The 25,824-nt window shown below is 42.8% G+C and overlaps 1 protein-coding gene across 6 annotated transcripts in view; it reads right to left on the bottom strand.

The window, feature by feature from the left end:
• LOC103658932 (cyclic AMP-responsive element-binding protein 5) overlaps positions 1-25,065 on the bottom strand; it is a 131,145-nt gene extending 106,080 nt beyond the window's left edge. For 3 of the 6 annotated variants that reach the window (XM_040644139.1, XM_040644138.1, XM_040644137.1), the window contains exon 1: positions 24,800-25,064. In XM_040644139.1, the coding sequence (XP_040500073.1) occupies positions 24,800-24,846 (47 nt within the window). In that variant the 5' untranslated portion in view covers positions 24,847-25,064. Of the gene's footprint in view, positions 1-24,799 lie in introns of all 6 variants that reach the window. The other 3 variants (XM_040644136.1, XM_040644140.1, XM_040644142.1) reach the window with 3 other exon arrangements.
• Between the last annotated feature and the right edge of the window lie 759 nt (positions 25,066-25,824).

The raw sequence follows: 25,824 nt of genomic DNA on the forward strand, positions 1-25,824 counted from the left end.
ATAAGATGGCAAATCGCGGCAAAGTTGTGAAAACAAAGACCCAACAGTCTTTCTCCAGTGCAGGCTTGTTGCCATGAGCTAATAATTCCAGACTTTGAGCAAGCCGAGCCTCCTTTTTAATAACCATATGCCTCTAGGTAAAGTATTTCTACTAAAAATTATTGAGGCATGGAACAAGGTAAGATGTGTGAGCTCATGTTGGATTGTTCAATTACTAAACTGAGTCCCGTAGCATTAAGAGTTTTCCAACTTGACAGATTATTCCTCTTAATACACTTGTATAAACATACTGCTTACGGCTGAAATCTATGTAAGCTTTTCTTTCAATTAAAATGTCAGGGATGACAGACTGTGTTTTCAGTGTCCTTAACAGAATGAAAGGTACCACAGCAAGCGATTTCATGTCCTCATTTTTACCCCCAAAGGATGTTTTCCAGTCTAGGGGTGTCTGAAAAGTGAGCTCTGTGTCTGCCGGTCTTTGCCCTTGGACAAGCCCAACTATCTTTAAGGAGCGAGGGGCCAGTGATTTTGTTTGGAAGTCTCAGGAGGGTCACTGCAGATTGCTCTCCTTTCCCAGGTCTTGAAAAGATCCATGGCACGCTGGGTTGCCTATTTAACTCAAGACAGATAAATCTGCCAGATGCGTGGTCAGGTAAAGAGAAGAAGCAAGCGGTGAAAAAAAAATGAGGTTAAAGAACTGGAAGACCGATATGAGCATCAAAGTCCAACCACAGACGTCTAAGAAATCGTGAGCAGGTAATAAGTCACAACAAAAAGGACTCAGAAGCACTTGGTGCATGCAGAATCATATGAAAAGCTTCGAAGCAATAAAACGGAAAGAATGGAAAGGGCAGGGAGCAGAGGATCCGGGTGTCACCGCCCTTAGAGTTTCTGACTCTGGGGGAGAGACTTTCTTCACTTTGGGGCTCTCCATTTCGCCATCTGTTTAATGAGTGGATCAGACTAGAGGCCATCTGCAAATGCCCTGAAGCTCTGAAACTCAGATTCTAGAACTTGAAAATGAGATGTTGGTAATCTCATGAGACTATACGTTCTATTATGATCAGGGTATTCTTCATGGCTCACGGATGAATCCACGGAGCTTCACCGAGCTCCTGCAACATGGCAGGTGGTCAGCGTCTGTACTGAATGGAATGGAGTCAGTACAGCACTTAGTTCTTAATGTCAAAAATACACTTGAAATATGAATAAACCGCAAATAGAAAGTATCTCTAAAAAGCAAGAGAAGTTGCTAAAAAGGACTTGATACATCCCAGGGGGTCCAACCTTTTCCTCGTTTACATGTAACATAATTTCACACGCAGACTAGAGAAAGAGTATTGCCCATTACCATTGTATTTGCTTATAAAGAGAAATGTGCTTTCTTTTCACCTTCTTAAATGAACTATTGTGGCGTAAAATGGCAAACTAGTTTCTGTCTAGGATGGGGAGACTGAAGAACTAAAGAGAGGAATACAGACTCTTAAGTGTTAAGAGAAGACTGTTAAGTAATGAGCAACACTTATTCTATCATTCTCCTCCTAAGTGAAATTTAGAAATTCCTATTTTTGTAAAGAAAGCATACTGCAAGATAATCAAGTAGAACATGAAATGGAAAAATAACGTAGTTAATTTCTTCCATGGGTGATAGTTACATTGTAAAATGGGGTAGTGAAGGACATGGGCTCAGAGGATGGTCTGCCTCGGTTGGAATCCCAGGTCTGCCACTTGCTAGCTGTGTGACCTTGGGCAAGTTACTTGGCCTCTCTGTGCCTCAGTTTTCTCAACTATAAAATGGGATGATAAAGAAATTTATCTCATGGCCTTAAATGAGTTACTGCATATTAAACACAGTCGACCCTTGAACAACACGGGCATTAGGAACCTGAAGTCCCTGTGTAATAAAAAAATCCACGTGTAACTTGAGTCTCCCCAAAATTAACTACAAGTAGCCTACTGTTGACTGGAAGCCTTGCTGATGATATGAACAATCTATTAACACATATTTTATATGTTATATGTATTATATACTATGTTCTTGTAGTAGAGTAAGCTAGAGAAAAGAAAATATTAAGAAAATCATAAGGAAGAGGTATACATTTATAGCACTGTACTGTATTTATTGAAAAACATCCACATATAAGTGGACCTGTGTAATTCAAACCTGTGCTGTTCAAGGGTCAACTACATATTTGAGTATGTTCAATAAAATTAGTTGTTTTTGTTATTATTCTTCTGAAATGCAGACCAAACAACAGATTAATCACTATACTTCAATCAAGGAACTGGAGCTTAAGGCTGGGATCTTAAAGTTAACACCAATCCACCACTTTAATTAGAGAACCACAGCCTAACCGAACGCCCATAAAAATGTCCCAAACTTCCTGCATCTATAAGATATTTCTTTAAAAACGCATCAACTTTGGATTCCCAAACGCTTCTGCGGAGGCAAGTGGACTCCTCTCACCCACAGTTTTACAGAATTTCAAAATGATTCACACTATTTCTCAGAAAGGATCTTTGAAAATATTTCCTCAAAATGGAACCAAACTAGTTCCCCAGAGATCAGTTCTCAGTATCTTGTTTTTCCTGAAAACAATGACAAAAATCTAACAGAAGCAATAATTGGGAAAACAAGACAGCTATCTGGCCCATATTTTAAAAGACATCATATTACCCGTATCTTTTTTTGAATGAGCTCATGCTCTGCACCAAGTCTCACTGCCAAGCTCCTAAAGTTGGATGGCGAATACAATATTTCCCCAAATGAGGAATTTGAGACAAAGGAGTAGACATATTTAGCCTGAGAAAAGGCACCAAAATATCAGCAGAATTCAATTAAAATATGTATTTTCCATTTCAAAGCTTTCTTAGGCTTAAGGGAGGACCTCTGGTAAAGATCTGGAACCCCCTGCATGATTTGTACCCCGCCCCCTTCCTCTCCTCCCCCACCACCTTTCCTATGATGACACAGACATTTGGGTGTCTGGGGAGAGATTTTTGCCTTTATATCTGTATCTTCGCCCCATTCTTCCTGAAGAGCTAGTAAAACAGTCTTAATGAAAGACAGCAAATTCTCTAGCTCATCAGAGATACCAGTAAGCTTGGCTCCTTGTGACAGAACTGGACATGGCTCCAAGGCCATCACACTATGTGGCCCCTCACTGCCTGCCCAGCTCAAGGCCCTGGGCTCCACACCAGTGCCATCGCTGACTTCCTTCCAGCTTCATAGCATCGCCACCTTCCTTCCTGCCACAGCCCTGAACGTGAGTAATCCTCACCACCTTCTCTGGGCAACCACACCAGGTCAGGGCCTTTTCTGGAGTGCTCTCACCCTGCATTCTTCCCTAGTAACACTTCCTCACCATTTACTCAATCAACGGATAAATCAAAAATCAAATTAAACATCTAATACACATCAGGCTCTGTACACACTCATTTCAGAGTGGAAAACTAGTTTGGCAAGTTAGGCCATTTGCCTAACAATTCATTTACAAATTCACAATTTGTGATAATATGACGAAAAACAAAATAGATCTGTTTCATGACCTCTTGGAGTTTACCACCTCAGGTCCCCAGTTAAAATTCTTCAATGATTTTGAGTGATTTTTAAAAGGTCTCTGTTCCCAACTAGACAATAAACTGCATAAGTGAGAGATTGTATCTGCTCTGTTTTTAGTAATAGAGATACTTCAGAAATGTAAGGAAGTGCATGGTACCTAGCAGGTGTCAATAAATACTTCTTGAATTCATAAGAACAGAGCTATCAAGGAACTCTTCAAATGGCAAAAGATTGCAAGAAAAGGGTTCAATAAATTATCTTTGCTAACGAATGAGAAGAACTTAATTGATTTACAAGTCATAAGTGAAACTCCAATTTATATTAACAGGCTAATAAAACCCATTTCTGTTCTTGAAAAGCATAAATGGTTACCCTCGAAGTAATCTGTACTTTTTAGCAGTGCCCCTTAGATTAAACTCAAGCCTTCTGATGAGTTCTAGACCCATTTGTTTTTGCATCAATTAAATTAATTTCCATTTGAAATTATATTCAAGGCATTTCATAAGAAAAGGCCAAGAATAATTCAGGAACGCTCATCTGTCTCCAATCTATATAATGTTTTAAAAATTGGATGCCTGCCCTGCAATAAGGCTGCACTTTATAATGTTCAGAGCTCTGGGCTCGGAGGTACCAGTTACACCCACACCACGGTCAACTAAACATCTCGTTTCTGCTTTGCACTGACTTATCGATATTGACAAGAACACTTTTGTAATCATTATCACCAGGGGTGTCGGAAATTAAATTTACCACGCAAGATAAATTTAGGCCTCCTTTTTTATCAATTCTGTACTACTGCCGCCTTTATTTTATAGATGCAGTATCTGATATCTTGGAAATGTAACTTCTTTTTCTTTAAATAAAAGCCTGGCTGCGAGAGAGCCAATGGTAGTCATAAAATGTAATACAGCGAACAGAGCTGCATCCTGCTGGAGTCTGTGCTGGGTTTTATAGCATATATGCTGTATCTACTCTGGCAGAGGAGATGTTTACTAGTGCTTTCAAGTGTTTTAAACAGAGAGAGCAGGAATAGAAAGGGAGATGTAAATTTATGGCCATTCTGTTAAGACTATTAAATCAATCTCTTTTTTTCCCCCTCTTTAATGACTGATTTCTGCACCATTAATCTGAATTAGTCATGCAGTCAGCCTGATTCATTTAAGTTAACCAAAAACACGGTTGGATTGGTTTCTGATGTACTATTGTCACAAAAAAAAAAAAATCCGTTTTCAAAATCTGATATTTTTTTCCCTGTAAAGAGCTAACGGCTCTTTTAAAAGACCCTTTATAAAAGGCCCTAAATGCCTGAACAGTTCGGCTTTCGCCATGGGTCAGGCTCAAAGACATGACGAGATGGCTTTTCAATTAGCCAATAACTTCTCAGTTGCATCAATTATTCATAAAGTTACACTTAGAAAAGGCAAGTAAATGCAGATCGAAAGATATGAAATAAACGATGATTTCAAATGCAGTCTCAAATACACCATATACATCTGGCTGGCTGGGGAAAATTTTTTCTTTATAGAGACGTATCTCTAAGTAAAATTTCTTCCTGTTTCTAAGTTGTTAATAAGCTTCCTCCTTGCTTCATAAGGACAAATAAGGAGCCCTCTGATTATGAGCCTTGTCATTTACATGTGATTGCTGCTTGCATTCATTCACCATCAATGAATAATTCATGGGAACATTCACTAACACACTTGTCTGGATGCTGTGTAGGGGCACAGCTCCCTGAGCTTACAAACGCCCACCCCCACCCCCACCTCTTAAGTCAGCAGTTCTGTTTTGCTTTCTTCTGGCCTCGCAGCTTGTCAGTTATCATATTTTAATGAGTAAGTCGCGGTGGCCTCCACACCCTGTACAGTCGCTCCATACCTATGATCCAAATATATAGCATCGTTTTGCAGCTGAAGGACAAAAGCTCCAACTGCAACAGCAAAACCAGAAGGGCTCTAGAAAAGATCATCTGGACAACCTCTACTCCTCCTTGCACTTTGCAAGTTCTCCCTCCTAGGTCACCCCCACTAATGCCTTTACCTAACCTCTTCCGGAAGCTCAAGGCAGGGTCTCTTAGACAGTCTTCAAGTACCTCTCCCGGGAGACCCAATTTATAACACTCTCCACCCAGCCACTCGCCAGGATTATTTCAGCTCCTTAGGAAGAGGCGCTTGAAGCGATTAGCTCCACGGCAGCTCCCCGGGCAGGAGAGGGGATGTGTCAGTGATGCGGGAGGAGGGGCTTCGGCCGGCTGTGACGACAGGCAGGGACGCAGGCTGCGAAAAGCCCGGCTCCTCGGGTTCTGTTCTGAATGATAAAGTAACACGAGTGCTGAGAGGGTACTCTGCCGTCCAAGGAAACACGGACAAGGAAAGAGGCATTGCTTCGAGGCTTAGCAAACTCCTCACCGGGTTACATCCTGACAGACAGCTGCAAACTCTAACCCACGGCTGTGATCAAATCACCAGAAACCGTAGGAGAGGGTGTGAGAGCCTAAAGGAAGCCTTGTCAGACCGGGCTGAACACGATGCGGGAAGCGGGGGGAAGGGTAGAGAACTTGGAGAAGGCTCCGAAGACGCAAGGAGAAGTACTGAGAGGCCAGAAGGGGAAGACCTAAATGGAAAAGTAAAAGGAACAAGACAGGGAGATGACGAGAGCAGGCTTCAAGTTTCCAAATTATTATATTCAGAGAACGGTGACCAGTTACCCTCAAAGCCAACCAAAGCAGAATAATAACTGTAATAAAACAGAAGCACATGGCATTTACGTTAGAAGAAAGAGTATCTCCCGAGAACGAATAGTGTAAAACAATTAAATGGCTTACTGAAGTTTTGGAATTTCCTCTTATTAGGCTCTTAAAAAATAGATTCGTCCCCGTCTGGCAGGGTTTCTAGGGAGGACGATGAGGAACTGGCAGACTTCTCATAGTCCTAAATTAGGTCTATTATTTTCACTTATTCCAGTCAGAGTGGCTGACAGAAATGAGAGAGATAATGCTGGCTGCCATCATTAACCAGTAAATCGAATAAAGCAGCCTTGTGTGGCTGACAAGGCATAGGCTTTGGGCTGCCTGCTGGCCCTGACACGGCCCATGAGTGTGTGATCTGTACCGGTCATTTAACTTCTCTGTTTTCTCATTGGCAAAAATAGGGCTATACTACCCACTTCCTAAGTATGGTGTGAGGGTGCTTTGATAATCATATATGAGGTAATATTATGTACGTGTTTGGCCCTTGGAAGATGATCGATGTATATTTTATTCAAGAGATGATTAATCTATTTTAGAAGATAAAATTATTGCTAGTGTCATTCTATAATGTAAAGTAAAACGATATGGTTCTCAATTTCAGGGTGAAGTAGTTTGGAAAAAAGACCCAGAAATGTCCAGCTTCTCCAAGGGATCTGAGTGTCTTTTCCATCACTATGAGACCTGGTATCTCGTGGTAGATCATCTTCCCAGATGCTCTCAAAACCTGCTCTGATTTCTCCAGGCCAAGCTGATCCCTGCTCTGTGTTCTCACAGCATGTAGTAGTCTCTCCACCAGACTGGAGAGAAAGTATCACAAAACACAAAGCCTGGCACATACTAGGAGACTTATAGAGGGTTGTTGAATGACTTAATGAGGTTACCTCACTGTACATGGTCTCTCATTTCCCGGTAGCAGTACCTCAATGACACAACCGTGACAGGCTTCTTATGGGTCAGGATAACTTGAAACACTGTCCTGAAGGGACAGTCAACTTATCATTGACTTGAGCAAGGGGATGAGGGGAGGGGTAGAGTTTCTAGGAAACTGGTATCCTCCTTAAGCAACCTTTCCTGAGCTACCTTTCAAGTTCTCCCACTTTGCAGTAGTACTTATCATGAGCTAAATTGATATTAATCTCAAGCACTTAATAAAATAATAGCAATAAAGTTCATAATAATGACACTTGGCATTTACTTTGCACTTTGCATCCAAGGATCTCAAAGGGCTTTGCAATTTTCAAAGCTACTCACAGGTGGGACACATAAGCAAAGAAGCCACTGCATATGGCTTCCCTGTGGACAGAGCTGGTTCTATCATTAGGTTCCAAGATTGAGACTGTGGCCATATTATGTGCATAAACACACCCACTATCCACAAACACCCCCAGACATCCATGTGCTAAGAGGCAAAAGTGATAAAAAGACGTTTGGTTCCAAACACACTCTTATCTGTATCAACCTGGTCAAACCTCGGAACGCAGATTTGTATTTTGATAGACTAGTCTTATTAGGATACTTCTTTCACCCCCTCTTGGTGTATTTATAGGTATAATTGGAAATCCCATGTCTGTTCTTTAAAGGCATAAAGTTGTAAAGGGCTTATTTTCCCTTTAAGTTCATTCTGAAGGAAATTTTGCATAGGCTTAAGCATGCAGGGGCTTATACATAAAGCCTCTCTTCTAAGGCACTTTTCCCTTCCTTGGTGGCCTTGCATTTGCCAAAAAGAGTGACTTGCTCAGTTTCCCATATTTTCCCCAGACAGCCCTATTCCTACTTCCAAACAAATGTGGTATTTGGGGTTTCAAGTTTAAAATGTAATTTGGTATCATCTCAGATGTCTTCCTACAGCTTAATAAACATCTTCCCCAGAGGGACTTGGGATCTGATTTTAATTTGTGGTAGGGTTATGGTCACAGTAAATGTCAATTTTAGCTATCGACAATAAGCCCTAGTAGAAATAGAAATTGTATGTGAATGACAGTACATTTATAGGATGTGTGGCATATTATGCTTGCTCATAGTTGACTTTTCCCCAAGAAATCCCTTCACTGGTCTGTGACGTAAGTCTGGTTTCTGTTCAGGCCTCTGAATATCAGCCTCTCATCAGAAGAGAATGTGTCAATCTGAAGATCATAAAAAGATACAGCGAAGTAACCGAGCCCTTCAAGGTATGGCTTTGAACCCTAAACATGGCGCTGCCTCAGCCACTGGTTGGCCTGGTGATCCTGAGCTGTGTCCTCAAGACCTCAGAGTTTGTTTCTTCATGTATAAAATAAGGTGGCTGAGCCAATGATCTTCAAGGACGTTTTAAACTCTAAAGTTTATATAATCGTATAATCAAGAGTGAGTGGGTAAGCTGACTTACGGACAGGCCCAGAACTATTTATTTTGGGGAAGCAATACATCAGTTAGGGGTGAGTTCTCTTGTGGGGACAAATGGGTAACTTGTCACTGGCCTCTCTAGGACATTTCCCTTTCCTTGAACAAAAGGCAGGTTCCAAAGATCACTGAGTACCTGTAACATTTAGCAAAGTAGGGCAGGAACCAGGAGTGCTGAAGGGTAAGAGAGGGGAGTAGTTTCTTCTCACACATGAACAATGACCCTTTTAATTAGCATAAAATAGAGGTTGCACTCCTTTGTGTACCAGAGTTAGTCACTTATTATTAAACAGAATCACATTCTTTACGAGAGGTAGGTAAGGTGCTTAAATAAGTGGTTCTGTCTGTTCAGTGTGGTGCCGTCAGGCCCATCGGGACTGGGAAAACACTGGGCATTCTGAGAATGACAAAAGTCCTCCAAGTCTGACAGCTGCCAGGAAAAACATTTTCACTACTAAGTAGTAAATGCTACCTTGCCCTACCTACTAAAGAGTTAGGATAACACTCCCTAAGTGCTTATGTTAAACGCTATGGCTGATCCTGTCCGTGGTGCCTGGGATGGTTAATTTTATGGGTCTGCTTGACTGGGCCATGGGATACACAGATGGCTGGTTAAACATCATTTCTAGGTGTGTCTATGAAGGTGTTTCCGGAAGAGATCAGCATTTGAATGGGTGAACTGGGTAAAGCAGATTGCCCTCCCCCGCAAAGGGGTGAGTGGGCATCATCCAAAGTGATACAGGCATCACCCAACCTATTGAGGTTCTAAATAGAATTTTTTTAAAAAGGAGAAAGGTTGAATTCTCTCTTTCTCTCTCTGCCTGATTGAGCTGGAACATCAGTTTTCTCCTGCCCCTGGACTGGACCTTATACCATCAGTGTTCTTGGTTCTCAGGCTTTTGGACTTGGCCTGAAATTTGTACCACTCACTGGCTTTCCTAGGACTCCAGATAGCAGACAGCAGATAGTAGGACATCTCAGCCTCCATAACTGGCATAAGCCAATTCCTTATAATAAGTCATATATGATTATATATTCAATATCATTCATATATATATATATATATTCTATATCCTATTGGTTCTTTTTCTCTGGAGAGCCTTGAGTAATACAGTACTCATCTTTAGGCCCTTTTCTTTAGAAAGTGTCCTATATTTCTTTGAATATATTTGATAGCAGTGAATTAGTGGAATCTAGGCATTAACTTTGACATCCCTCAACCTCTCCTTCCAATCATTCACTAAGTTCTATCTACTCCACCCCCAAAACAGACCTGGAATCCAGCCACTTGGCTCTATCACCACTACCAAGATCCTAGTCCAAAACACTATCTTCTCTCACTTGGTTTTTCCAACAATTTCTACCTTTAGGTTCACTCCTCTCCAATCCAGCCTCCGCATTATAGCCAGAATGATGTCCATGAACCAATGATCTAATCATGACATTTCCCTACCCAACATTTTCCCATGGCTTTCCTCAGCATTTAGGATTTAATAAAATCTTCCTTTAAATGTTCTACCTCTTGATTTCTATAGTACTACTTTCTAATCTGACTTGATGTGCTTCACCCACCCTGGCATTCATTCACTCCCTAGGATGTGCCAAGCTCTTTCCTACCCCAGGGCCTTAATACATCCTATTGCCTTTGCCTGGAAAGGTTAGCCACCATCTGCTCTTCTGTTGACCAGGTATTATTCATCCTTTAGGTCTCAGTTTAAATATCACTTTCTTAAAATTTTCTCTGACCCCAAGTCAGAGGTGTCTCTAATTTAGAGGGTCTTGTAGCTCTGTGTGCTTTTCCTTCATGCAATGTCTAATAATATGTTTATAGGTATGATTATTTATTGTCAACTTTTTAAAAAGATTTATTTATTTATTTGAGAGAGAGAGAGAGAGAGTGGGGAGAGGGGCAGAGGGACAGGAAGAGAAGCAGACTCCCCACTGAGCACAGAGCCCAACGCAGGGCTCTCAATTTCACGACCCTGAGATCATGACCTGAGCGAAAATCAAGAGTTGGACACTTAACCAACTGAGCCACCAAGATAACCCTATGTAGAGTCAATCATTATTATTATGCTCCTACCTCCCTGACGGCAGGGACTTTTGACTGCCAGAGGTAAAGTCATTCTGATTTCTTTTAACCATTGGGAAAATCTGTGCTTACTTTCTGGAATATTCTACCGCATAGGGATGGAGAAGAAAGGTGAATACCATAATAGAGCTGAAAAGAGTTCTAGAAATTAAGTGAGTACCATGGTATTTGCCTACATGCTATTAGTAATAGATCTTTCTGCCTTTCTGAAGCTGGGGCCTATTTCTCTTGAAAAGCACAAAAGCAAAAATGCCAAATGGAAATGTCCATTCCAGGGCTTCTAATTTTTGCTTTAGCTCAATGTTGAAGCATTCAACTGTTCTTATGATAGTTGCATGTTTTCCATTTTTGCTGATGGTTTCAATTGTTGAGGCTCTCCAGAAGGGTCAAAACTCATAACTTTTATGTAAGGTTCCCAAGCATCAAATATATATGCCAAGAAAACCTCTTTAGTTAAAACAGGGCATGAAGAACTATAGTTATAAATGCCTTGGACTGCTTTCCTTATAAGGCAGAACATTGGAAAAAGATCTGTCTTTTTACTCAAAAACAAGGTAAACAAAATCAATGATTTCAAAGTCCACTGTGGCTGAGAGAATTCATTTTCTTAACATGGTGTGGGCTCAGGAGTGATAGGGAGACAGCGGACATACAGGAATGACTGTCTACTGCAGACTTCTGGCAAACTTTTTGGCCTATTGGTTCACAGCCAGTGTTTTTCTTCATAAATGAATTCCACATCTTTATTAAGTTAAGTATTTCTTTTTTTATTATTATTTGAAACATACTTTAAATATTTTGTTTTATGACGTCCTGGAAATTGATACAATTCCTTCCAGATCAAGGAAGATGGAAAAATCAATTACTTTTTTTTTACACTGACAGTGATTACACAAAAATTATGCCCCAATTTATCCATTACTATGAATATCATTTGACGTCATGTGTGAAGGACACAAGACAGCTAGAATGAAAGGTGCCTTTCCAATTAGATGAATCCGTTATTTTCACAGAAAAGCCCTAATGGTTACTAAATAGAAATGGGCCCCTAGTGTGAGTTGATTTGTAGAAGACTATCAAGTAAGAATTATAGATTTTAAATTACAATTGACCCTTTATAAGAAAAATCTTTGCAAGAACATATCAAAAGACATCAAAAGGCTGAAATGAGTGTCTGATGTCAGATCCTTTACACAAACAAGTTACAGTTTGCAATCCAGAAACTGAATCTTATTAAAATGAATTTTATCTGACATGGATGGAATTTCAAAGTTGGTCCATTTACAGATGAGTTAATTGGCTTTATCCAAAAATGGAGGAATTTTTAGGGTCTTTTAAATCATGAAAATTGTTGGTTCAGAATGGAGAGGAGGACTGGGGAAAAAAATGAAGCCCAGCCCTTAGCAGAAACTAGAGTTGCCTTCCCCACTCTTCAAAACCAAGTTCTCAAAACCTCCTAATGGGTTTCACTGTTTTCTTTCCCGTGCTTATCATAATCAGGGAACCACACATTTGCATCCCTAATGGACCCTTTTCAAAAGTGTGTTGACATTTCAGTAGGTTTTGAATAGCTCTTAATGCTTCTCTCAATTTGGTCAGGTGCCCACAGATCTCCTTATATGGGTCTCAACATATAGACTGTCTGCTTTACTCATGGGTTGGTTTTTTTTTTTTTTCTAATCCCTGGGAACCGATCTTAATTATACTCTTAAAAAAGTGAAAACTCAGAAGTCAGATGACTCAGAAAATGAGCATCTAGCTGGATATCCACACGCAGGGCAGCATCTTAACTACATCTGTGAACTCAGACACAAGTCAGAAGTATCATCCCTTGTGTGGTAAATTCACTTTTTGAGCTTCTATTTTTGCCAGAAGGAAATAGATATAAATAAGACCATCAAGATAAACATAGGTTAGGGGAGAAAGCTGAAATCAGGCAGGGAGCTTCTCTGAGCAAAAACTACACTGAACTTTACTCCTTGCATTTTCTACAAGAACTGAGAACCCAGAGGGCTTGCAAGAGGCAATTTCAGTCCTACCTACTTTCTGCGGCTTCAATAAAACAAAAAAATGTGATCCAACAGAAACACAACTAAAATTATTTGTTAAGTTTATTTTTTTAAACATTTACTCAGCTCCTACTAGGTTTCAGGAATGGGGGCTGGGAGTGAATAAAAGACCATCCCTGCCCTTAAGAAATTCATCATCTATTAAGAGAAAACAGACAAGGCATGGAAGTCAGGGCAGGGGTGTAATGGGAGAACCCCCCTCCCCATGATATGGTATTCCATGGGGGCTTCGTGGGGAGGGGTCCTGGAAGAGGAAACGAAAGAACTGCTTCAGGAGAGATGAGATGTTAGCCCTGCACTGCATGTACACACGTGTGTGTGTGTGTGTGTGTGTGTGTGTGTGTGTGTGTGTGTGTGGAGGGGTATATTGGTGGTAGGGGCTCCAGGCTGGGTTAACCATCTGTGCAAAGCAGGTTGTTAAAGTACATCAACACAGGCCGAAAAAATAGTAAATAATTACTGTGGCTCGTAGTTTAACGTGAGATGAAAACGATCTCTTTGGAAGGTAACAATCCCTACGCAGAAGTACATGCTATCTGATGTACATTCACTCAGCCTGATCCCCTTGTAGAGGCTGAATTGGGAACTACATATATTTAGAATTTTGCACACTGATTTTCCAGTATTTTCTGTAGGTGGCTGAGTTACAAACCATGAGAACCATTTGATAGGCTATACTACACAATTTGATCCTTTTTGAATTAGGGAGCAGTGGAATAAAGGGAGAAAGAGATTTGGGTAAGTGGGAGGGAGGTACTAGGAGCTCTGGGGAGGGGCTCAGCATTTTTCAGAATCAAAGGAGCCCTTCTTGGCCCTATTATCCTATATTAAATTGCTTTGGAAAAGGTAAAAATGCAGCTAGAACTTGGCCCTAGTTTTTCTGATTCTGAAGCCTTTTCCAAGACAGAAAGTTGGTATAACTTGAGCTTTCTTTTCCAGATTTCTAGTTTCCATTTCTTACCTTGAGCTCAATAAACATAGATGTGCAGGAGTTGGGGGGGGGGCATATATTTTAACCATCACTTTTATATAGCATTTTCATCGGAAGTGCCAGAAGTAGTGTTCTGTGTTTTTTGTGACTTTTACTCTCCCTTTTGGGTACTCCTTTTGCAACAAATTAATTTGGGTTCCTAGGGAGGAAGGTCCTACCTGAAAGCACTATGTCAGATGCTGCATTAAAAAAATAATAGATCTGCCCATTACTTCCAGCATAGAGTTAAAACATATAGATTTAAAGACAGGGTTTGTTTGTTTTTGGGTTTTTTGGCTTTTTTTTTTTTTTTTTGGTCTACATGACTTGAAACCTTTTGAAAAGTACATTGTTGTCCCTTCATTTCTAAATCGATATTGGCAGTCACTGAATGCACCCTTTCTTTCACAGGAAAGAAAGAAAGGAAGGAAGGAAGGAAGGAAGGAAGGAAGGAAGGAAGGAAGCAAGCAAACCTTGGTGATCCCGGCTTAACTATGAAGAGGGAACAAGGGCATGAGACAAGGTGGCTTCAGAGAGTGGGTGGCCCGGCCCAGGCCTTCCCATCCAGACTCTTTCTCTCACTTGCTTGCAGCTCCTTCAAAAGCAACTCCTTGTGAGCTTTTGCATATGAAAAATGAGGCTGTAAAAGTGTCCGCGGGCTTCTGACTAGCTAGTAGGAAGAGCTAGTAAAAGATACTTGGAGGCCATTTCATCCATAAGATGCACAAGTCTCCCCAGATCAATCCCGGGGTCCGTAATCTGTTGCTCCTGAGTTTCCTGATGCCAGCAAGAATTCTGAAGTGTGGAGAAGCTCTAAAACAGCTTCTCAAATAAAGAAGCTGTACCAGAATTCAAGTTTCCAAGACCATTCCCAGCAACTCGAAAACCTCAACCCATGCCCTGCCTCTATAATATACAGCATTTCCACACTGTGGCTGTTTTAATAAACCAATGGATATTTCCCTTCAATCTGTTTGCTTTTAGTGGGATTTTTTTCCTCTCCAAAGAAGCTGGAATTATACTGTCAGACAAATGACTAGAATAACCGTGCATTGCTCTAGACACCAATGAATAAAATATATCAAATACTGCATATCCCTAGAGTGTATTATTCCACTTAGAAAATGGTATAATTGACTTTGGGTAGTATAGGGGGGAAAAAATCCAAGTATTTTTGAGTTGTAGGGCTATTTTCTGGTAATTGCCTGACTTGAAACCTTAGTTTGTCAATCAGACAGTTCTCTTAGCCCCATAAATGCTTTCTTTTTTTTTTTTTTTTTTTTTTTTGTTGGGGGGTGGGAGATTATTGAAGGAGAACTAAGAAAATGGCTAAGCCCCACAGGTCCTTTTTCTCGTCATAAAGTTGTTGTCAAAAAGATTCGCTATTATGTCTGGGATGGGTGAACTCCGTGGCATTTTGCGTTCAGTAAAAACGTCTCAAACCGTTTTTCAAACATTTTGAGGTTTGGCAAAAACCTGAAATCCATCTTGCCATCTTGCCAAGCACTTTCCCCCTTAATTCTTAAACCCATGTGTCTTTCAAGGGAAATTTAATCCGTATGTTTCTGATTCATTTACACTTAACTCATCAAAATGGTGTTTTGTAAGAGCTATCTGATGTTCAAGAAGGCTTATGAGCTTCTCTTTTTATAAGTCTAAAAAGCCTTTCTTTCTGAGAACCAGAAAATTCTGTTTTACCAGCTGTAAGCCAAATGATTTGAGCTGTGTTAAAAATCAGGAACCTGTTGAATTTAGGAGGCAAGGAAAAAGCAGACACAGTGACATAAATAAACGTCCTCACATGTCCGCCTGCTCACATCTCCCCAAGACCTTTCAAAAACTCCCTCTTTCCCTGAAGAAGCCTAGCCCATGGGGCCCAAGAACAAGCTATAAAGCTGAAGCAGGAAAGAACGATGGCCCTAAAGCAAAAATTCCCATTGATTCTGAAGCTTCCTAATAGACAATCGTAACTCGGAATCAACAGAAGTGAAACCTGGTGTGTTCCATTGGCTAAATCTATTACCTAGGAGATAAAATGATCATTGAATTCCACGACTAGATGGACTTGTGAAATTTCTAGCCCAGTATTGTTCGGATTGTATCCCAAGGGCTCCTGGGAGGAGGTGGTGGGCGGTGACTTAAGGGAGCAGCTATGGGCCAGTTGGGGCTCTGTTTTCTATAGTTGGCTTCCACGTAAGAGATTTTTACAGAAAGTACTCTGAGAGTAAATTCAGTTTAAAAACAAATGCCTTACTTTTATATAAGGACCCTGAGGTTTGGGGAAGGAATCTCAGAGTTGGGACAGAGCGGCCATATGTCCCGGGTCTCCTGACCGTTGTCCTGCCTTCTCTCGATGCTTCCGCTGTGCCAATGCTTTTCCAACTCTGGAAGTAGTTCATTGGTGGGTCAGTTGGTGGGAAATTGGTGAAATCAGTGTAATGTGACATGACTAGTATCTTAGAAAAATGAATAGAATATAAGATACCCAAGAATGTATGCATAGTAAAAATTAAGTATGATTTCATCAGACCATATACACACACCCACATGTATGCAAGCACACACATGCGAGTGTACGGGGCTGCGCGATAAAATAGTATTTCTTACTGTTGTTCATATCAAAAAAGTTTCAAAGCTGCTTTACCATACAGAAAAACATGTTTTTTTTTTTTTTTTTTTACTGGTAGTTCAGCCAGTAGCAGTTTTCAGTTTGCCTCATTAAAGACCACATGGCTAAACAGACCCCAAACGATACTTCTCACTTCAAGGAGGAAATCCTATGAGTCACTGGCCTATTGCACCAAAGATGGCTTAATACACAGATCGGGAGAAATGGACAAGGAACAAATGTGTGGTGGAGGAGGGAGGGGAGGAGGGCCAGATACCTAGCCGAGAAAAGAAAGGGTCACCGGCATCCTTGTATGATTTACAAACGGCAGGAATGATTTCCACATTGCGTCCACTGCAACAGCACGGTGGACGGTTCAGACATATTAGCACCAGCATATTCCCAAGGTGCATTTTCCAAGCACTTAACAATCATTAATTAGTTAGAAACATCCTTTCAAGGTCGGGAGGCACGATAGTTCATCTACACACAGCGGAGCTTTGGAGACTTCAGGGAAGCCGAATCATACAGCACCTGGATAATTACTGTGGGAAGATTAATTGGGTTAACTGGCTGTGAAGAGTCTTGTGATAAAGCATTCTGAAAAATGCTTCCCCGGTTGCACTGTGAGATGTCAGAGCTGACATCCTTTGTGCCTAACAACTGAAAGCTGCCTCCATGGGAAAAGATGCAAAGTCATTAAAACAACTACGAATTACCCTTTGCTCTCTTTTTTTCAGAATCATTATGAAGTGACAAGTTTTCTGTGGTCACAAAGTGCCTGAGTCTCTCTGGGATTAAAGTGTGAAGTGGGTTGTATTGGGAATTGTGGTCTAAAACTGGTCCCTAGGCGGGGAGGAAGAGGGAGGAAGCAGTGAGTTTCAGAGCCCAGAGGTCACATCCTGCAGGTGGGTGGGTGCTGGTTCTGGGGTGGATTCCAAACTCTGTCCTCATCCGACACTCAGCACTCAGCACAGTGAGGGCTGGTGCAGGGAGAGGGAGGAGGGCGAGAGTGGTGGGAAGCAGAGAGCGCCAGACTCGTGGACGTTTACCCCAATTCATTTATGGCCCAGGGACAGCACGCCCCACCCACTAACTAGACACTAGGGAGCTTTTGGCTGGAGGTGGAAGCAAGCTATCTTGTCCATCTCCCCATCCCTCCCTCCAGACCAGAGGGTGGAGTCTTTGCACTTCGAGGTGCCTGAAAGACTCCCCGCTTCTCAAAGCCAGCTGGTGGGGCTCCCCTGTGTCCCTGCTCTTCTAAGTCTTTCTTTGCACTCTCCCTACCACACCATCCCCAGGAGCCAGAACTCAGAAGAGGACTGGAAAGCATACACGTGAGTGAGAAGATGGAGTTCCTGGCACCTGGACGCCCAATAGCCTGGTGGAGCAGAAATGTGCTCCTCACTGCATCAGAGCCTGGTCCTGGCCCTGCCACCAAATAGCTTTATGATAATTCACCTCTCTGCCGTGTGGACACTGGATAATTCGTCACATCTTTGGGTGGCCTCAAATTCTGAATCTGTAAGATGAGTGGTTAGGCTGAAGGATCTCTAAGGTTCCTGCCTTATTGATGCATTTAGAATTATGGGATTATTATTCTACCACTATGGAAGTTCTGGACGGTGAGAGGGAAGCCTAATGAAACGGCATCCTTGTGACCTGCACACCGAGGCTTCCTCTTTGCCTTGGATGGAAGCAAAAGGTCAAAGAGCAGCCATGTTCTAAGCTAGGTCAAGATCTGAATTAAGAAAAATAGTGTGGCTCGAAACAGGCCAGTGTGCAATGGTCTGAGGGTGGATACTGCCTGACAGCCGACTGAAGGCGAACATGCAACGTCAGAGTAATTTACATCTACATTTACACTAAATGGATTTATCATAATTGCTGTTATTATGATTAATTCCTGAGGAATTAAAGGAGATCAGCCCTTTACTGCCCTGCTGCTGAGCTGACTGAAGTATTAAAATAAATAAGAAGGTCAAGAAGACACAGATGCAAAAGCAAAACTGCTTTATGCCATCTAAAAAAGAAACCTACTACTTAACTGAAAGTGGTGGAAAAAGACCCGCCTCTTCCTGGCGCTGAAATAAACTGCTTTACGCAGTAAGGTCCTAGACCTCGTTTTCTGGCCAGTGAAGAGATCTGGTCACAAAGAATAGGGCCCATGATAGGATTCTCTCCTCGCCTTGCCTGCTGCTCACAGTCTCACCTGGATTCTGTGACTCAGTTTACCTGTCTGGGAACGAACTGCTGAATGACAGCATTTCTCTCTACCTTATGGATGCCCAAAATATATCATTATCCAGACTTCCAAAAGAGTCAACTGGTCCCATCTGGTCCCATTATTAAATAACTAACATTTACTGAACATTTACTATGCTGACTGCTTCATGGTTATCATTTCATGGATTCTGTCTCAGAGATGAAGTAAATGCAGCTCAGAAACTTTCGACAGACTGTCAAAAATCCCACAGCTAGCGAGTGGCAAAGCCAGAGTGGTAACACAGTTCTAACTCCAACATGATTCACAGGGCACAATCACATGGGCTCAATCGGACTTTGAATAAACAGGCTGCACCTTTGCAAAGAAGCTTGCTTTACAGACCTTCCTTTACCGGCGATGGGAGCCCCCCTGAGCGCAGAGGAGCAGAGCCAAGTGGGCAGCCAGGTCCCCAGCCTAGAAGAGGCCCAGCTGGCCTTTCAGCCATATCAGCACGTGTGCAGCTCAACATGACCTCAATTCGTTAAAGATCTTTGATTTACAGGGAAAAAAAAAAAAGTTCATGGGCTCCTAACACACAGTAACTCATGGTAGGTATTCCAGCTTATATAACACAGCCTCTTGGCCCCATTTCCACCTCCCATTAAGATGAGTGATAGAGTCTGTGCATTAATAGATACCTTGGCATTCATTTGGAGCCTTATTATTATTTTTTCCAGGCTGGGCTTTTCTGGACACATCCAGTTCTATTTCAGTCATTCAGACGGCAAAGAAAGAAATTATAAGGTAGAATTCAATTTTTGGTATCCTGTGGAGGAAAGGAAGACTCTGCTGATAGCTAGATGGGCTTCGGCTATTGTACGACTACTCTCACGCGCTCCATAATGATTGCGGACCATTGATTAATTCTTCTTGGGTACAGCGTTGCTTCATCAATCATTAAGTAAGCTCTCCCGCCAGGGTAGGTGCAAGAAGAAAAGATGTATGGACTTGTTATAAAGTGTTTATGTACTATGTCGTGGACTTGGGAGTTTGAAGGCAAGTCAATTTCAGTTTTCAAGGATGTAAGTAGCCAAAGACCCGCGCTTGTTGCAACGGAGACTCGAGACTCGAGAAATACACACTTCTGAAAGCATTAGCGAACTACTTAATAAGCCTAGGAAGTTTGCTGAAAAATCACAAACAAATGTGGACCACTGAATTTTGATTGGCCTCGCCTGCCCTTATAAATGCCACTCATTTTCTCTCCTCCTCTTGGCTATTCCCCACATCCCTGAGCTATGACCACTCACTCAGCTGCTTGCACACACATCTTTCTGCAAACCAACGTAAAAGGAGTCCCCTCCAAAGGTCGAAGGCCCACGGAAGCCAAACAAAAAGGGAGGAGAAAGGAGAAGCAAGTGTTGAAACCACTCCTTTTTTTTTTAAGTGCAGTTCCAGATTTGCCCATCCCACTTTTTTTTTTTTTAGTAACATATAATGTATTATTGGTTTCAGAGGTACAGGTCTGTGATTCATCAGTCTTATATAATACCCAGTGTTCATTACATCACATGCCCTCCTTAATGCCCATCACCCACCCACCCCACTTTCTATCAGGCACATGGCAGTGCTCATTCTCTCATCAGTCCACACTAATTTCCACCTCTTAATGTTGACCTGGCCTTCCTGGCCAACGCTTACTAATTAAAATCTGAGATGACGACATTTGTATCACTGCACTTGAGACAGCATGGGGCTGGTTTCCAGCATAGACTAAGGGATCCTAGAATGGAGCCCTTGATGTACACTTTGGGCCCCACTGCTGTTATAGGATTCCACGAAACTCGCCATCATCACCCTTTTCCACTTGCCACCTTGGAAATCCCTTTCTCTTCAGTCTCCAAAACACCAGTTTACCCACCAGAGAAGATACACGAGGGGAGGTAGCAAGCTTGAAAGGCAGCCTCACCCAACTCAAGATACACATTACCCACATATACTCTTGCAGATATAACCTCCTCTTGTTCAAGCCAGGAATGGAATCCAGTTCTCAGGAGCGAATTCACTCATCTCCATTTCACTTCATTGCCCATTCACAAAGCCACAGCTGAGCCCAAATGCCGACCCAAGAGTCTTCTTCCCAACCTGTCCTGTTCTCATCTCTCCCCCCACTCAGGGCGCCGGAAATTTGGCAAGTCCTCACCTTACTTTCATCAGAATGGTACTTTCACCTCTCTCATACCTGACATGATCTCAGACCTGCTTGATTTTCTGGATAAAAAGCAGCAGAAGAGAAGACGGGCTGGGGAAGGCAGAAGCCCTAGTGATGTGCGAACCAGCTGCTCAGGGAGAGTCTGAGGCTGGCTACCTGCACAAAGCCCTCTCCCTGTGGATCCCTGACTGCCTCACTTAGCAGTAACCAAGACTGACTTCCTGTGATCTCGCTGCAGGCCAGGACGGCCTTAAACCAGATCCCCAACCCCTCACAACCCATGTGGTAGGTATGGTTATCCTCATTTTACATAGAAGACAGAAACAATGGCACAGAGAGGTGCAGTGGCTTGGCCAAGACACACAGCTAGTAAGTGGAAGAGTGATTTGAACACAGGCCTTTTCCGGAAACCCTACACTCCGTCTCTGCTCAGTAGCTTCTTCAGCGCTGGTGCCACAGGTCTAAGCCACCAGGGCAAAACTGAGAGGGCGGGAGGAAGAGCGCTGAGTTCAGCACTGGCTGTGGTTCAGCTCAGGCACGGACACTTGGCATTCCTCAGCTCTGGGCCTGGCACACAGAGGGAATACGTGTGTGCCTCCTCCCCCTTCACCTGCTAACATGTGAGACATGGCCCCATGGGCCCCTGTGGAGGGCAGACGTCCCCATTCAGGCCATGTCCCCCAAAAATGTAAGACACGGACAGTGTCACCGAAATGGCCCATTGACAAGCACAGCCTTTTGGCCCCTGACCGCCACCATGGTGGTGGAAAGTCCGTCAGTGATGGCGAGGTAGACCTAGCGTGGAGTGGGGTTAGAGCTTGTGTGACCCTCAGTTTTCACATGGATAAACCCCTCCCCCCCACACAAACAAATAAGTACAAATAAAACCAGAAAAAGCTGAATAAGGGAAGTGGATCGCAGCAATGTCAATATTCAGGTTGTGATATTTGCCATAGTTTTGTAAATTGTTATCATTGGGGGAAACTGAGTAAAGGGTACACAGGATCACGATTACTTCTTACAAACGCATGTAAGTCAATAATCATCTCGGTAAAAATGGCAGTTACAAAACAAGAATCAAAACAAAAACTTCAACCACAACAAAACTATCTCCAAACAGTGGAGCTGATGATTCTTACCCTTCCAGGCTACCACGGGGATGAAGTGAGATAGTATTAGTCTGACCTAAGAGCTTGGCTGGGCTCACGCTCCTTGCCCTGCCTCCCTGTCAGTTGTAAGCAGGACATTTCTGATTATGGGTGAACAACTCAGAGCCAAGTCAACATAAATTGTAATGCTCTAAAAAAAGAAATCATGCCCTCTTTATTCCTGAAGAGTCTCAAGCACACATTTGGCACTCATCAGACTGTGCACAATGACTAATAACCTTCACCAGTGGTTTCGTTTCAGCTCTGGGTAATTTTTCCCCCCAGATAGGCATAGTTGTGGTCCTTCTCCCTATGCACAATTAAGCTGGGTCCATAAATACACACTTTACAATAAGGCCACTGCCCTGGAATTTGGCTGAAGAATAGGGATATTGTTCAGGAAAATTATCTTTCTAAGAAGCACATATAGTTTTGCCTTTCATGTTCTTTGAAGTTTTAAAATGTACCCTTCGACCTCAACTAAAAACTTGAGTTAGTGTTAAGATTCCTGAAACATATCAAGGAGTCATGTGATCTTTGGGGGGAATAAGTTCATTACAAATACTGTTCTGTATCAATACGAGTGAATGGAAACTCATGTCTCCTGCATTTTTAGCACCATTTTATGCATCTGGGAAACTTGCGGGGTCTTTTAGAAAAATGTGCTGGATCAGTAAATTCTCCCTTGCTCTTCTGCCACTCTTTCTGAGAGACTCGCCCACGTAAGTATCTCTCTTTGAGGACTCCTTGCAGGTAGCATTTGAAAACTAAGAATTTCACTAGGGGACTCTTCCATGCCAAAAAGCAAAAACAGAAAACAGCCTTCAAAGTGGAGAAAGACCTGTTTCTCCTCACCCTCCTCCCTTCTTTTAAGGCACTAATGCATCTTGAATTCAAATGTACTTTTCTCTGAAAAGTATGCCAAATACCTTTTAGCAAAACTTTTTACAGACCACGGACACAGACACAGACACAGAACTTTCCAGCTGGAAGGGACTTCAGAGACATCTCAGATTGGTTCCACACATGGGGGAGGGGCTTACGGCCCACCTTGTCTGCTCCCTCATTTTAAAATGAAGCCCAGATGCTTTAAGTGATTTGCTCAAGGTCATCAGGATTTGCACTCAGGCCTCTTGACCTCCATCACACCACGGTGTTTCTTCCAAAAATTACCTCCGCCTTCCCTGCCCCTTCCATTTCTGTCCAAAAAAGGAGGGGGGGAGGGGAAGATCCATAAAAAATCATAATTAATTCTAACCAAGGCATGCATTAAGTAAATAAACAGAAACACCTTCCTGGTATGTGCCCCATGCCTCAGGATGCCTCTCACTGTATGGTGATCACAACTAAAAGAGTAGGAGAAGTTTCGGAGTAGCCAGGAGTTGGGACTGCTCTCATGGGGCCAAGGTCTCTAGCTGCAGAGGGCTGCCGTCTGTAACTCTCTAATGATGCTGGATGGTTTCAGCAAGTTCACAGCCTGAGCGGTGTAGCACAGAACTAAATATATTTTATGAAACACACAGAAATGTGGTGTTATTTTCAAAATATCAGTCTCTCTCTCTCTGGGGACACTAGATCCTTAAAGCACGAAGGAGACCATCCTTTGCCCCCTCTCCATTTATTTCGTGTTGATTCCTAACTCGCCAACATGAACTAGCTGTTCCTAGACAAATCAATCAGGAAGTTTTCATCATCTGCCCCACCACCCCAGCATATCATCTTAACATTAATTCAATAACACAGAAGTCCCAAAGATAGCACTGGATTAAGTTGCCACACGAAACAACAGAAAGTTAAAATTCTCAAACAAATGCACAGTCACCGTTAACACTGGCCAAAATAAGAGGCAAAGGGCTGTGGCTACTTTGGAGGCTTGTCACACGCGACTGTAAAAGCCCACCGTCTATTCTCAATAATAAACGCACTCACACACCTCTTCATACTCGGCACACCACGCCAAATGGTTCTCCAGGCATTCGCAAGTCACCAGTTACACTCAAGAAAGCCACCCCCCCTCTCCCACCATCACTTCATTTCGACCTTTTATGAAAAGACAACCGTTTTGAGCCATTTAAGAAAGAGAGAGAGAGAGAATCCTGGTGGAAAATAATACACAGCTGTGATAATATCATGTTTTTTTAAAATACCATAATATAGTTTTACTTTTAATAATAAAAGATAAAAAAGGGGCGTCTGTGAATAATTAGAGATTGCAGTCTGAAGCCAGTTACAGTCACTGCAATTGATAATAAACTGAAAACCCCTTGAGAGCAGGTAAATGCTTTGCAACCCTGACCCCCTTGCTCTCACATTACTTAACTACCCTGCGGTTCTTGCATTACATCACCATTCAAGCGATTGGTTCCTGCATTTTAACTCTCTCCCTGTCTCCTCCGATTAGGAGCGACACCACAGCAAAGAAACTTCGCCCGAGTTTGCTCTTTCTCGCTTCGCTTTTTATTTGTGGCCTCTTTGCTCCTGTCGCGCTCTGCCTTGCTCTGGGTTTTTTTTTCTTTTTTTTTTTTTTTTTGCCCAACCCCGGCCTCGGTTCAACTCATTCAGGTCGCTGTGCTAGCACAAAAACTCTTATCAAAGTGAAAAGAAATGCCTCTTCGGGACCAGAAGAGGAACCGAGGGGCTGGGGAAAGAGGAGAAGGAAGAAGAGGAGAAACAAAGACGGGCAGAAAGGGGAGAAGGGGAAGAAAAAGAAGAGGAGGAGGAGGACGAAGACTGGAGAGAAGAAGGCGGGTAGGGGCAAAAAAAAATTCTATAAAATCGGAAAAAAGAAAATAAAATTAAAAACAAACCTCATGGACATCACTGAGGCTGAATTCCCTCCTGAGGTGCAGAACATGAGAGCTCTGGAATGAGTGTGTGTAGAATTTGAGCCAAAGCTTAACTAGCCTGAGTGAGTCATATCCTTCCCACTTGATTCCAGGCCAAGCGATGATGTAATGCGCTGGCCCTTCTCTTGCGCCTAGCTCTGGCTCTCTCCCTCCGGCTCGCTCACTTGCTCGCTCTTTCTCCTGGGCTCGCCCTCCTCCCCCTTCTCCTTTTTAGCTCAGTGCTGGTGAAGTCACCATTTAAATCTGGCAGAACTGAAGCAAAAACTTCAATGTAACCAAAACAGCCTCAGGCCGAGTTCCAGACTCGGGGAGCCTTAGTGGTGCAATTGCCCTTAGAAACGAGTAAACAGAGGGGGAAACAGTGCCGCCTGGGGATGGCCCAACAGCTGCCTCGGACTTCGAGAGGGACCGGGGGTTCTGTGGGCAGGGGTCCGCTGGTTCCGACTTTTTTTTTTTTTTTAATACGCTGGCTTAAAAAAAAAAAGTCCCTGTGTTCAGAAATAGGAGTGGAGACACAAGTAGAGGTGAAGACCCAGGGGGTGAACGGTCAGGTTGGGAGGACAGGGCTTGAACAACCAAGACAGGTCCCCAGCCCTGGCTTTCCTTCAGAACCAGGTGACACGGTTTCCATGGTTCAAGGCTCTTTTTTTTCCTGGAGCTGGATGGGATTTTCTGTCACTGGATGCCAACCACTGGCCCTCTGGAGATTTCTCCCATCTGACCTCCCTGTCAGCAAGGGCAAACCCACTTCGGGGCCAAACACACGCCTGCGTCTGAAGCCATCAAGAGCTGAGCAATCACACTGCCTTCCCCCCCAACCCCCACAGCCCCCTCTCCCGCCCTGTGTTGGTACCTCCTTTATGGGCGGAAGGGAAAAGGTTCCTAGTCGCAAAACACAAAGCTTGACTTTCTGAGATTAGCACTCCGCTCTCAGGTGAGCTGCCCAAGGAAGAGGGAATTAAACCATGTCCCTCACCAAAATGAGT

This window comes from Ursus maritimus, unplaced genomic scaffold (assembly GCF_017311325.1).
Source record: "Ursus maritimus isolate PB19 unplaced genomic scaffold, ASM1731132v1 scaffold_3, whole genome shotgun sequence".
In the NCBI taxonomy this organism is placed as follows: domain Eukaryota; kingdom Metazoa; phylum Chordata; class Mammalia; order Carnivora; family Ursidae; genus Ursus; species Ursus maritimus.